At 45.0% G+C, this 13481-nt stretch overlaps 1 protein-coding gene across 3 annotated transcripts in view; it reads right to left on the reverse strand.

The window, feature by feature from the left end:
• Positions 1-4992: 4992 nt before the first annotated feature.
• LOC139408883 (erythrocyte membrane protein band 4.1 like 4A) overlaps positions 4993-13481 on the reverse strand; it is an 89769-nt gene continuing 81280 nt past the window's right edge. For 2 of the 3 annotated variants that reach the window (XM_071153305.1, XM_071153306.1), the window contains 9 exons: positions 13047-13157; positions 9627-9686; positions 9141-9218; positions 8420-8539; positions 7887-7934; positions 7561-7632; positions 7086-7196; positions 6577-6655; positions 4993-6352 (listed from right to left, as the gene is read on the reverse strand). In XM_071153305.1, coding sequence (XP_071009406.1) covers positions 6239-6352; positions 6577-6655; positions 7086-7196; positions 7561-7632; positions 7887-7934; positions 8420-8539; positions 9141-9218; positions 9627-9686; positions 13047-13157 — 793 coding nt within the window. In that variant the 3' untranslated portion in view covers positions 4993-6238. The remainder of the gene's footprint in view (positions 6353-6576; positions 6656-7085; positions 7197-7560; positions 7633-7886; positions 7935-8419; positions 8540-9140; positions 9219-9626; positions 9687-13046; positions 13158-13481) is intronic. The other variant, XM_071153307.1, reaches the window with a different exon arrangement.

Genomic DNA, 13481 nt, shown 5'->3' on the forward strand with positions numbered 1-13481 from the left:
GATCAGGACTCTCTCAATGGTGCAGCAGTAGTGTTTGGAGTGTACCGGAGTGGCATGCCAAATTTCTTTGGACGCCTTTGGATGTAGAGACACTGTCGTGCCCTCTTGACAATAATGACGGTGTTGTTGGTCCATGTCAAGTCCTCGTGATGTGGACACAAGAACTTTAAAACTGCTCTGTCAATCAAATGTATTTACAAAGCCCTTTTTACATCAGCAGATGTCACAAAGTGCTTGTACAGAAACCCAGCCTAAAACCCCAAACAGCAAGCAATGCAGACGTAGAAGAACGGTGGTGATTATAAGAGTACATGGCCATTAAGGCTAGATCGTTCTTCAAGATGTTCATAGATGACCAGCCGGGTCAAATAATAATCACAGTGGTTGTAGAGGGCGCAACAGGTCAGGAGTAAATGTCAGAGGATAAACCATCCACAGAGACAAACTGTTATATTTCCGACAGATGAGATCTAAATCAGGCAAGAGCTGTGTAGACCAATTAGGGTTTCCAATCTCTCCAAAATAATGTGGTGATTTGATGGTGTCAAAGCGATTCACTAAGGTCTAGGAGGACGGCTGCAGAGCCTTGGTCTGACGCCACTAAAAGGTCATTTTACCATATTCACGAGTACAGTCTCTGTACTATGATGGAGTCTAAAACCAGACAGGAGCGTTTCGTATACATTTATTTGTTTTCAGGAAGGCAGTGAGTTGCTGAGAAACGGCTTTTTTGATATATGCCGTTTTTTTTAAAGGTTTGTCTTTTTCAGTAGAGGCTTTATTACTGCCACTTTTAATGAGTTTGCTACACATGCGGAGTATAGGGAGCCTTTCATTATGTTCAACATAGGAGGGCCAAACACAGGAAGTAGCTCTTTCAGTAGTTTAGTTGGAATAGGGTCCAGTAGGCTGCTGACTCTCTACTGCAGTCCCATTGATGTGGATCGTGGCATGTTCCCTCCTCTGCTTCCTGAAGTCAACAATCCTTTGTTTAGCTGAATTTGAGGGAGAGGATGTTGTCCTGGCAATACAATGCCAGTTCACTTAACTCCTCCCTATAGGCTGACTCACCGTTGTTGGTTATCAGGCCTGCAACCGTGGTTTCGTTCAGCAAACATGACGATGGTGTTGGTGTCGTGCAAAGCCACGCAAACGTGGGTTAACGGGGAGTACAGCAGAGGGCTGAGGACACATCCCCGGGGGGGCCCTGTTTTTGTGTGTGAGTCAGTGTGGAGGAGGTGTTGTTGCCAATCTTCACAACTTGTGGTCTGCCTGGTAAGGAAGTCCAGGATTTAGTTGTGGAGGGTGGTGTCCAGACCCAGGGCTCTGAGAGTGATGTCAAGCTTGGAGGGAACGATATTGTTGAATGCTGAGCTGTAGTCAATGAACAGCGTTCTCATCTCTGTGAATAGCGATGGAAATGGCATCTTCTGTGGATCTGTTAGAGCTGTAGGCAAATTAGATGGGGTCCAGTGTGCCTGGCATGCTGGCCTTGATGAGGGCCATGACCAGCCTCTCGAAGCACTTTCTTGGGCTCACGGACGATGGTGGTCTCCTTGAATCAGATGGGGACTACAGACTGGGACGGGGACAGGTTGAAATTGTCTGAGAAGACGCCCGCCAGCTGGTCAACTTACACTTAGAGGACACGGCCAGGGATGTCATCTGGGCAGGTGGCTTTGAGCATTCAATCTTTTGAGAGTTTTCCTAATGGATGGATGATTCATGGGTGAATGAATCTTTGAACATATTCCAATCAGTATTCTCAAAACAATCCTGCAGCATTGAATCTGCATTGAAGAGAAGCGGGACTTTACCACTTCCTGTTTAAAGCAAGTCGAGTGCTATTGCTACAGGCTGTTGTCCTCTGGGAGCAAAGGATGTTTGCAGGGCATTAGACATGGATATAATTCAAATGTAATTGGTTGGTTGAATAATTTTGGTATGCTATGATGATGATGGAGGAAGAAGAAATGAATACACACATGATCTGTATTCTCAAAAAGAATGTGTACATTAGTGAAAAGGCTAAACAAAAAAAAAGGTGTCTCAAGTAAACATAAACCGTCTCGCCTAACTTATGACACCTTCACAAGTACAGTTACTCTCGTTTCATGCTCGGCGTAGTATAATCTTCTACTACTTGGTCCTGTTCATATCCTTTCCTTGAAAGAGGTGAATGAGTGCATTTGGTTCGGCTTGCCGGTATGGTGACGTAACACATTTTAAAATCGTTACTGGCTCCAGTGCAGATGTGAGGGGATAACACGAGTCAGAGGAATGGGGTGGCAGGGTATATCAGGTAAGTGGAAATGAATCTAATGGAAGCTGTGTGAGGCTACACATCAGACCATAGAAGGGAAGGCAGGGAGGCTATATCAGATCACTGAAGTCTATGAATGGAAGAATGCTGGCAGAATTATATAATGATTCCCAGGACAAAGTCTTGAGTCATTCAGTTGAGTTGAAGTCGGTATACAACCGGAGCTCAGACGCCTTGCCATTCATCACGCAGCCGTCAACACACTTGGTGACAAATCAAATCGCTGAGCAGTTTGCTCGCTGTAACAATTAGTAGCTGTTGTTGCTGTTGGCCTATTTCATATGGGTGTGTATAGAATTATTGGCAGTATTCGTTATTGACCTCTAAAAGTCTAAGCCTTTTGGGGGGGGGGGTGCATACCAAACCGTTGGGACGTTACTGAGGTTTTCATGAGAAGACAAATTGTCTCATGGTCTGACAAACACCGCTGTAGCTCGGCCACCTTCCACCGCAGATGCGAATAGTTGATATACACTGTAGGCGGATGTGGTGGACTGAGACGCAGCCCATTCAAGATATCTAGCTTAAACTGATGGATTTTGATGGGGTGTTTGTTACTTGTGTGGGTGCATCTAGAGACTCTTAAGGATTAATTGACCATCATAATAACACGTTTTTAAGTAGTTATCCCTTTTCATTTCTCTTTTTCATAGACAACCCTGTTTTCAAACTATTGACGTAGATTAGATTAGGGACTGCTTCTCCATCCATGTGGTAGAAGGCGTCCCCGTAGGAATATACTGTAGCACAGGGGTCGGCAATAGGCAGGTCAGATTCAACACAAGTTGGGTAATTAAAATAAATAAATAATGGGGGGGGGTTTGTAAAATCACCAGGAATGCACTGCTGAATCTAGCTGCCTACCCCTGCTGTAGCAGCTGCTAAACTACTGAATCTAGCTGCCTACCCCTGCTGTAGCAGCTGCTAAACTACTGAATCTAGCTGCCTACCCCTGTTGTAGCAGCTGCTAAACTACTGAATCTAGCTGCCTACCCCTGTTGTAGCAGCTGCTAAACTACTGAATCTAGCTGCCTACCCCTGCTGTAGCAGCTGCTAAACTACTGAATCTAGCTGCCTACCCCTGCTGTAGCAGCTGCTAAACTACTGAATCTAGCTGCCTACCCCTGTTGTAGCAGCTGCTAAACTACTTAATCTAGCTGCCTACCCCTAATGTAGCAGCTGCTAAACTACTGAATCTAGCTGCCTACCCCTGCTGTAGCAGCTGCTAAACTACTGAATCTAGCTGCCTACCCCTGCTGTAGCAGCTGCTAAACTACTGAATCTAGCTGCCTACCCCTGCTGCAGCAGCTGCTAAACTACTGAATCCAGCTGCCTACCCCTGCTGTAGCAGCTGCTAAACTACTGAATCTAGCTGCCTACCCCTGCTGTAGCAGCTGCTAAACTACTGAATCTAGCTGCCTACCCCTGCTGTAGCAGCTGCTAAACTACTGAATCTAGCTGCCTACCCCTGCTGTAGCAGCTGCTAAACTACTGAATCTAGCTGCCTACCCCTGCTGTAGCAGCTGCTAAACTACTGAATCTAGCTGCCTACCCCTGCTGTAGCAGCTGCTAAACTACTTAATCTAGCTGCCTACCCCTAATGTAGCAGCTGCTAAACTACTGAATCCAGCTGCCTACCCCTGCTGTAGCAGCTGCTAAACTACTGAATCTAGCTGCCTACCCCTGCTGTAGCAGCTGCTAAACTACTGAATCTAGCTGCCTACCCCTGTTGTAGCAGCTGCTAAACTACTGAATCTAGCTCCCTAACCCTGCTGTAGCAGCTGCTAAACTACTGAATCCAGCTGCCTACCCCTGCTGTAGCAGCTGCTAAACTACTGAATCTAGCTGCCTACCCCTGCTGTAGCAGCTGCTAAACTACTGAATCTAGCTGCCTGTAGCAGCTGCTAAACTACTGAATCTAGCTGCCTACCCCTGCTTTAGCAGCTGCTAAACTACTGAATCTAGCTGCCCACCCCTGCTGTAGCAGCTGCTAAACTACTGAATCTAGCTGCCTAACCCTGCTGTAGCAGCTGCTAAACTACTGAATCCAGCTGCCTACCCCTGCTGTAGCAGCTGCTAAACTACTGAATATAGCTGCCTACCCCTGCTGCAGCAGCTGCTAAACAACTACTTCTTCACCTCTGCCTTTCTATCTTGTCATTCCAGCCAGGCAGAGTCAGTCATCCCAGACGCTATCACCACAGAGAACCAGGTTAGGAAGTAATGACTCAGCAATACTATGAGGAAGTTTGCAAGTATGCCCTTAAAAAAAAAAATAAAGAACCAAACCGCACACTATTGGGATAGGTGAACAAAGACATGGCAGTCAGCCTTTTCTTGACCTATCAGGTCACACTAAGTGACCTTCTGAAAAGCGTAGAAGGAAAAAGCAAGAAACAGATGCAGTCCATTATCAACGCGTTATCATGTTACACAGGATCATCTTGCTCTCGAGTTTTAGTCTTCAAGTAGTCTTACAACAAACAGTCAACCATTCCAGAGCAAATCCTGGTCATATAGCTCCCTCTGGCGGTGACAGGTTAACCATAGAAACGATCCAAAATCAAACCAAACCAGAGTCAGTAGCGGATGGCCCAAGTAGAAAAGGTAGATTGGAGCTCACGGACCACCCCTCCAGAGCATTTGACAATAGCAGGAGACACACAAAATGATATTTGAGACATATTGAATGTATTTATTGAAAAGGACTGAAATTCCAGTTTAACAACTGTACAGTGTAGCTACACTAAGTGACACTTTTTTTTTTTTTTGACCTTAAAACAGCAGAGATATGCAAAACAGTTATTCAGTACTCATGAGCAAAACAAAATGGGGTCCAGGATCAAAGGTTCCTACAGTCGAGAATAGTTACAGTAAACACACCTGACTTGACAATACAATAACCCAATCTGCATCTGAAATGGCACCCTATCCCCTATAGTAAATCATTGTTTTACCAGGGCCCATAAGGGTCTGGTCAAAAGTAGTGCACTATATCTGGAATAGGGTGCCATTTCAGACGCACACTCAGTGTCCATATGGAGCTCAACATGTATGAGTGAAACACTGTTTTAATACTGTGTTGTATAATAATAACGCAAACCAAATCGGAGGCAAATGCATAGGAGACCATGAGATTGATCTCAGTCGGACCTCACTGTGCAGTGTTCGCTACGCAATTCATAGTCTCATCCTCAGCCTTCATGTGAGCATTGGACTGAAATCAATGTGCTTAAAGAAAAACATCTGAAATTCTGTTTTATTGTAGAACTCTTATCAGTGTTAAAATAACTGAAAAAATGTGTTTTTAATTATAAAACACTTATCCGAGTTTAAAATAACTGAAAAGGTTTTTGCCGCTTAATTATCAGCTGTTGTTGCTACGTGCATTAACAGGTGACCATGACTTGCTCTAGACACAGACCAACTGTGATACAGTAAATTCCCCCCCCCCCCCCCCCCCCCCCCCCCCACTCAGGAGTAGCCAGATCTGTTTGTGCTGTATAGCCTATGGTAGTTGTGGAGTTGGCTATACAGCACAAACAGATCTGAGACCAGGCTTACTCAACAGGGACTTAAGCCGGAAATGCGCTCGTATAAATTATGTGAAGATACTGTACAGGGTTCCCAGTGTGGTGTGTTCCAAAAGACAGCAGCATACTGGCACATAGACCAGTGACATTTTTGCCCATGCATTATCTAACACATAACGTTACCGTACATAGACACACACAGGATTATTTCAAGGTGGGGCTTGTCACTGGCGCACTGTACAGCCGTTGTACTCCACACAGCTCCCTCCATTGTATTTCACAAGTTATTTTTTTCTTTCAAGAAATCAGGGTGGTCTTGATGTTTTGTGTTGGTGGGAGATTGTGGCATTGTTTCTGCGGTGGGGGTTGTGTTTTGGTCAGGTCACGTCTCCACCTTGGTCCTGGGAGAGTGGACAGTCTTCACCACCTTAGCGCTGCTCTTCACATCATGCTCTATGATCTCTGAGAGCAGGGTGTCTTTGGATCCGTGCTTCTTCTGGAAAACGCACAACAAACACACCGATTATCAGTGCTGGGAGATGAATCAACTGCCTGGGGGATCTGGTAATAACATATAGTATTGTACTTTAGACATGTAGCGCTGTCATTCAAAGGAAAGAAAGCGATCCACTATGCGCTTGCAAAGTATAACTTTTATTCATTTCTAAAACAAAATCCTGCCTCACAGCCTTTGTCAGAGGTAGTACGTGTGGCACTGACCTGAGCGGGGGTGGAGCTGGAACCTGGGATGTCTGCTGTTCGCGTCACAGGTAATGGGGGCACAAGATCTGTCCTGGCGCTGTGGAGTGGGTAGAAGGATGTGTTAGATCTTTGGAAGACATAAACAGGATCAAACTTGAATCACACGATACAGTGCCTATTATTTATAATGCGTACCGTCACTCCCACTATTGTGTCTAAAGGTGCTGAACAATACAGGAAAGAACCATCAGCACAATAAATAAACTAGGGTCGAGCCCGAGATTCAATTCGAGGCGCGTTGCGGCACGCTAGACATTTTTGAAAAGGCCACTTCCAATTGGACAGTCATTTGCAGCGTTTACCGCGAATGCGACCTCCACGAACGTCGGCAATTGCCTTTCAAAGGCGCATTATAGGCAGCCCTCAATAACGCGCTTCGGATTGAATCCCACCCGAGATGCATTTCTAAGTAAGACTCTGCACAGTGAAAAACCATACGATCTGGCCTGAGACCAGTTTAGACTCACTTGACCTCCGAGAGCACGGATCGCTCCCCTTCGGAGCACTGGGAGCGCCGGTACTGACGGAAGCTCCGGGGAGAATGAGAGTGCCGGATTTTTATTGGGTCTCCTTGGGTTCTGGAAGGAACGGGATGAACATAAAATCATTCCCTTCATCTCATGTGTTGGACAGTAGGCCTACCTCTTATTCAGCCTTAGGGATATAAGGCCTCTCTCTACTGAATCCATCAACTTCAGAGGCGGTGAGATAGGGGTCTGTCTGGAGCACAATGCATCTCTACAAGGTGGACGACGAGGAAGCAACGATTCAATAATTCAGACATGAGCCGAGCTTTGGATCTCTTCTTTTCTTATCCAAGTGCAGATCAAGACACCCTACCCCCAACATATCGACTCCGCGTGACCAATTCTGTGATTTGTCCTTTAGGCCATTTTTTTCATCCTTATCTATCTAATGAGGAAGGGAAGAGCAGTTACTCACTCCACTTTCTTGTAGGGGATCTCCTTCAGCTGATCCTCTGTGAGGTCTGGCGCTGGGTCCACCAGCTCCTTCCTAGAGGGACGAGACCACCAAGGGCACGTTATATCTCTTCCCATAACCCTAGAGACAATGCTGTGTCCACAGCCTTTTTGAAGGCTGTGCAAGTACACCTTTTCTTTCAATAGTATACACTTTATATAAACAGTTTATGAATGCTTAGTCAAGTTATTACAGTGTCACACGTTTCACTTTCCATAACGCACAATGAAAAGGCCCGTTGCTAAAAGACCACTGTTGAATCTCATAACTGGAGTCATGGGACTTACTGGATGTGTTTCCACAGTTGTTCCTTAGCCTGCACGTCTGGACTCCGCCTGGAGGACGTCACAGAATTACAGGGGTTAACAGTTGAAGGGTTATTTATAAAGAGGGACCATCTGACAGGGAGGTTGTATTGAAATGAATGGACATTATTCTCTGTGTCTTGGAATTGAGGCGGTACCCAATAATGTTGCTTAAATAATTTCCCCAGGTCGGGTCTGAGGTGGGGGTCTCTGGAGCAGGGAGGACAGGGAAGGAGGGTTTGTGTGTGTGTGCTTAAAAAAAAAAAATATATATATATATATATATATATATATACATTTTAGGTTTATTTAACTAGGCAAGTCAGTTAAGAGCAAATTCTTATTTTCAATGACGGCCTAGGAACGGTGGGTTAAAAACGACAGATTTTTACCTTGTCAGCTCGGGGATTCGATCTTGCAACCTTTCGGTTACTAGTCCAGCGCTCTAACCACTAGGCTACCCTGCCGCCCCGTGTGTGTGTGCTTGCGTGTGTGGTGTAGTCTGCGTAACTTACGATCGAGAGCGGTGTCGTGAGCGGCGGTGGTTTGGGTCGTTCTGAGACCTCTCCTTCTGACGGCGGAGCACAGCTTCCCACTGAGGACCAGAGTCCACCATCTCATTCTCTTGACGAGACCTGGAAGATCAATTATAATACAATCATAATCAATACCAGTTATATGAGTTATTATACAGTAGAACCAATACAAAACGAGCATATCTACACGATAGACCTGAAGATGCACTAAAACCTCATTCCATCTGCACGGGCAAACAGAGATGACAGTACGGCTGCAACTTGCAACTACTATGACACATGATCCATCTAACACTACCCTCGGGGACCTCGCCAACCGATACATGACATACATCCCCATTTTCACTGTCACAACAGGTTTCCTCTTCCTCTTTCATTTTCTTCCTAGTTCGTTTTGCTGCGTCTCGCGCTCAGATATTTAGACGGTCTGAGGTATGACCCGGCTAGGGGGCCCATTGTGGGCCTACAAAATGATATAGCTGTTCAATAAGATATGGTATCATTCAGACAACAATAGCAGCCTGATAATATGCTTTATCTCTTCCATTTACAACGTCCACGACAGACACGGGCTTAGGAAAATAGTTGTACATGGTGGAATTGCTCCCAAGACAACATACGAGGGTGAAGTAGTAGTTGTTTACTATAGAGCTTTGCATATGTCACTGCGCTTCCCACAAGTAGACATTACATCACTCACCGGTTCCTCTTTTTACGATGATCCCGGGTGGAGTTCTCAGACTCGCTGCCACTACTGGTGTTGCCGCGGGAACGTGACCTGCAGGTGGGAGGGGTGAATAAAACGGGGTTCAAAGGTTGACGAGGAGAGAGAGAGAGAATGAGGCGGAATGTTGTTTGTGCGTGACCTTTTCAGGGAGAGAGGACAAAAGTGCGCGGGAGAGGGGGATGAGTGAGAGGGGTTGACGCTTACTTTTACAGGAATGACTCCCGGACTAATGTAACTACTGACAAACGGGAACCACACAATGAGTAAACCGTTGTCTGTGTACAACTGGGATGGTGGACATCAAAATACAGCACGTCAACGACCACATGGGCCGTTCACTGGGTTTCCACTCATCGAGTCAATGTGTACATAAAGATGTGGCCCTTTTTTTGAGTTGAAGACAGGACAGAGGTTGAGAATTTTAAGAATGTACTATTTAGATCTGTACGTTAACTCTACCTTCTCCTCTGCTGTTTGCTCTGCTGCTGGGAAGCTGTTGGATCACTGGCCTGGCCTTTCCTGAGGGACCAGATCACAGAAGTGTCACGATCATGTTATATTATTGTCACGGTCATGTTTTTACTATAAGACATCGGAGGAATGTCACTTGTCATGTTACAAAATACTATTAAAAGGGAGGTTTTATGAGTTTAAAATGTTTTAACAATCATACACATTCAGAGAGCATCTATCCAACCATGCTTTATGCTAATCATCAGTATCCATTTTATTCAAAGAGACGACTCCATCGCAACCTCGGGGCAACCTGATTCACTGTTTCTACCCAGAAACTCTGCATCTCTGCCGCACAACAGACAGACCAGACTAACCTTTATGAATCATCATATTACATTTGATTTGATTACTACAATGGCCTAGTACAAACATACAACTATGCCCTTTCAGTAGCTTCCATACAGTATTGTCGCATTTACAAGGCCATTTAAACAATGTCTTCACAATCTTTTTTTGTAATGAACTGCTCGTATAGGAACAATTTTAAGAGCTACAGCAAGGTTAAAATGTTACGTTATACACATACACACAATATTGTGCATAACGCAATCGGACAGTTCCACATGACACCACTAGAAGGCAACATTACCCCATAGATGTAGCAAAGATTTTTATAACTAACCCAAGACGGACCACAGTCTGTCATTTCCAATGGGAACAAATGAGTCAGTGGGCAGAGCCAAGCACAAGCTAGCAAGATCCTATTGGCGCGTTCTAGCAAATATTTGCATGTTTCGGTTCGGGAACACCAACTCTGTGCACTGCACGTGTGCAACACCTAAATTCGCCTTTGCACTCCTTCTAAACAACACAATTTTTTTCAAACTTTACCCTATAGTTTTAAGAACAGAAAACTGTATTCAGATCAAATGCTTCATCAATGAGAATTTGCAGAATGTCGGCCAAAATCAATCTCGTTCCATCTTCTCCCACTGCTAGCCACTAGGCTTCCTCTCACTACCATATTTGGTAGTGAGTGGGAACGCCAAACGGATGCTTCACATTTATACAGCCGATGAAATATCTGTCTACATCTATGAATGTACTTGTCAACAGGGAAATGACTGAAGGAGCAACAGCAGTGGATGTATTCTCCCCTCCTGTCACTACCGGAGGTACACTTTCTACCTGCAACAGGCACACCTACCTGGACACACCTAGTAAGGCTATTGGTAGCCCATATAACTGTCAGTTACTTTGGTTGACAGGTGAAATGTTCTTGGCTAGAAACAGACGCTTCACAAGTCCTCAACTGGCAGCTTCATTAAATAGTACCCGCAAAACACCAATCTCAACGTCAACAGTGAAGAAGCGACTCCGGGATGCTGGCCTTCTAGGCAGAGATGCAAAGAAAGAGCCATATCTCAGACTGGCCAATAAAAATAAAAGATTAAGATGGGCAAAGAACATAGATACTGGACAGAGGAAGATTGAAAAAAAAGTGTTATGGACAGACAAATCTAAGTTTGAGGTGTTCGGATCACAAAGAACATTCGTGAGACGCAGAAAAAAATAAAAAGATGCTGGAGGAGTGCTTGACGCCATCTGTCAAGCATAGTGGAGTTAATGTGATGGTCTGGGGGTGCTTTGGTGGTGGTAAAGTGGGAGATTTGTACAGGGTAAAAGGGATCTTAAAGAAGGAAGGCTATCACTCCATTTTGCAACGCCATGCCCTACCCTGTGGACGATGCTTAATTGGAGCCAATTTCCTCCTACAACAGGACAATGACCCAAAGCACAGCTCCAAACTATGCAAGAACTATTTAGGGAAGAAGCAGTCAGCTGGTATTCTGACTATAATGGAGTGGCCAGCAGTCACCGGATCTCAACCCTATTGATCTGTTGTGGGAGCAGCTCGACCGTATGGTACGTAAGACGTGCCCATCAAGCCAAAGCAACTTGTGGGAGGTGCTTCAGGAAGCAGGGGGTGAAATATCTTCAGATTACCTCAACAAATTGACAACTAGAATGCTAAAGGTCTGCAAGGCTGTAATTGCTGCAAATGGAGGATTCTTTGACGAAAGCGAAGTTTAAATTTGACAATTATTATTTCAATTAAAAATCGTTATTTATAAACTTGTCAATGTCTTGACTGTATTTCCTATTCCTTTGCAACTCCATTTCATGTATGCTTTCATGGAAAACAAGGACATTTCTAAGTGACCCCAAACTTTTGAATGGTAGTGTATATAAAAAAAAGTTAAAAAAAGATAAAATATTGAATTTGACCCATAGAAACACATTGAATAGGCGCAGTCGTCTAAAGCACTGCATCGCTGTGCCACTAGAGATTCGGGGTTCGAGTCCAGCCTCTGTCGCAGCCGGCCGCGACCGGGAGACTCGTGGGGCGGCGCACCATTGGCCCAGCGTCGTCCGAGTTAGGGGAGGGTTTGGCCGGCAGGGATATTCTTGTCCAATCGCGCTCAAGCTACTCCTCTGGTAGGCCAGGCGCAATGCATGTTGACACGGTCGCCAGGTGTACGGTGTTTCCTCCAACGCATTGGTGTGGCTGGCTTCCGGGTTAAGTGGGCATTGTGGCAAGAAGCAGTGCGTCTTGGTTGGGTTATGTTTCGGAGGACGCACGGCTCTCAACCTTCGCCTCTCCCGAGTCTGTACGGGAGTTGCAGCAATGAGACAAGACTGTAAATACCAATTGCATACCACGAAATTGGGGGTAAAAAAAAAGGATGTTTAAAAATTAAACACAAAATATTATAATAAAAAACAAAATGAACAAAAATATTAAACATATACGCATTTAATAACATTCATAAATGATTTTTAAAAAGCCATTAAAAGACAAACGGAACACAAGGAATAAGGTTTTGAAGGAAAGGTTTTCGGGATTTTTCAAATGAATGACTTTTTTTGATGTCTCATGGTCTGACAAACACCGCTGTAGCTTCCAAAGGCAGATGCGGAAGGACGTCATAGGAGGATGCGGTGGATTGAGACGCAGCCCATGCAAAAAAATATATATCTCTAGCTTAAACTGAGATTTTTGAAGGGGATTTTTAAAATTAATGTTACTTAGATCTTAGTCTAATCGAGGTGTAGACAATAGACCGCCGCCTATTCGAGTGTTTGAACTTGCATGGGATTTGTCGGATTATAAATTTGCGTGGTTTCGTTGCATCCAATGGCTTACAGAAGGAGCCGCTTGTGGATTTGACAGCGCTAACGCAGTTTCACCTCCAACACTGCCAAAACAGCATTGTGAACATTTTACTGATAGAATCTAGCCCTAGGTGAAAGGGACACCTGGACAATTTATGGACAGTTCATACCAGTGTCAGCTAAGGTATTGGGAGGAGAGTTGAGATAGGTTGACAGGTGAAAAGGACAAAGGTGAGGAGTACACACCTGCGTCTGTTCTGGGACGGTTCGTTCTCGCTGCCTCCTGACGGGGTGCGTCCACGTGCCGTGGGGAATTTAGGCGACTTTGTTCGCTCGTTGGCCGTGTTGTACAGTCCACTGGGGAGAAAAACGAGGCAGCTAGCTGTCGATCCTACTGAACATACATTGAGCCAGCCGTATGATGAAACTAACTTGTGGTCTGTTGCCAAACAAAACGACCTACACAGTACAGTCTTTAGTGTGAATGAAGACATCCTACCTATGCAAACAACAATAACGTTCTTGTCCACCTAGCCACAGATGTGCCAGGATGATGATGATGACATAGCCTCCGAGGATAAAGCTAAATGCCGAGGGTAGCAGGTCGCAACACTGGCTGCTGCTAAGTGACCTCAGGCTTCACACACACACACACACACACACATCTTGTCTGCATTCATT

Source organism: Oncorhynchus clarkii, chromosome 5 (genome assembly GCF_045791955.1).
Source record: "Oncorhynchus clarkii lewisi isolate Uvic-CL-2024 chromosome 5, UVic_Ocla_1.0, whole genome shotgun sequence".
Lineage (NCBI taxonomy): Eukaryota > Metazoa > Chordata > Actinopteri > Salmoniformes > Salmonidae > Oncorhynchus > Oncorhynchus clarkii.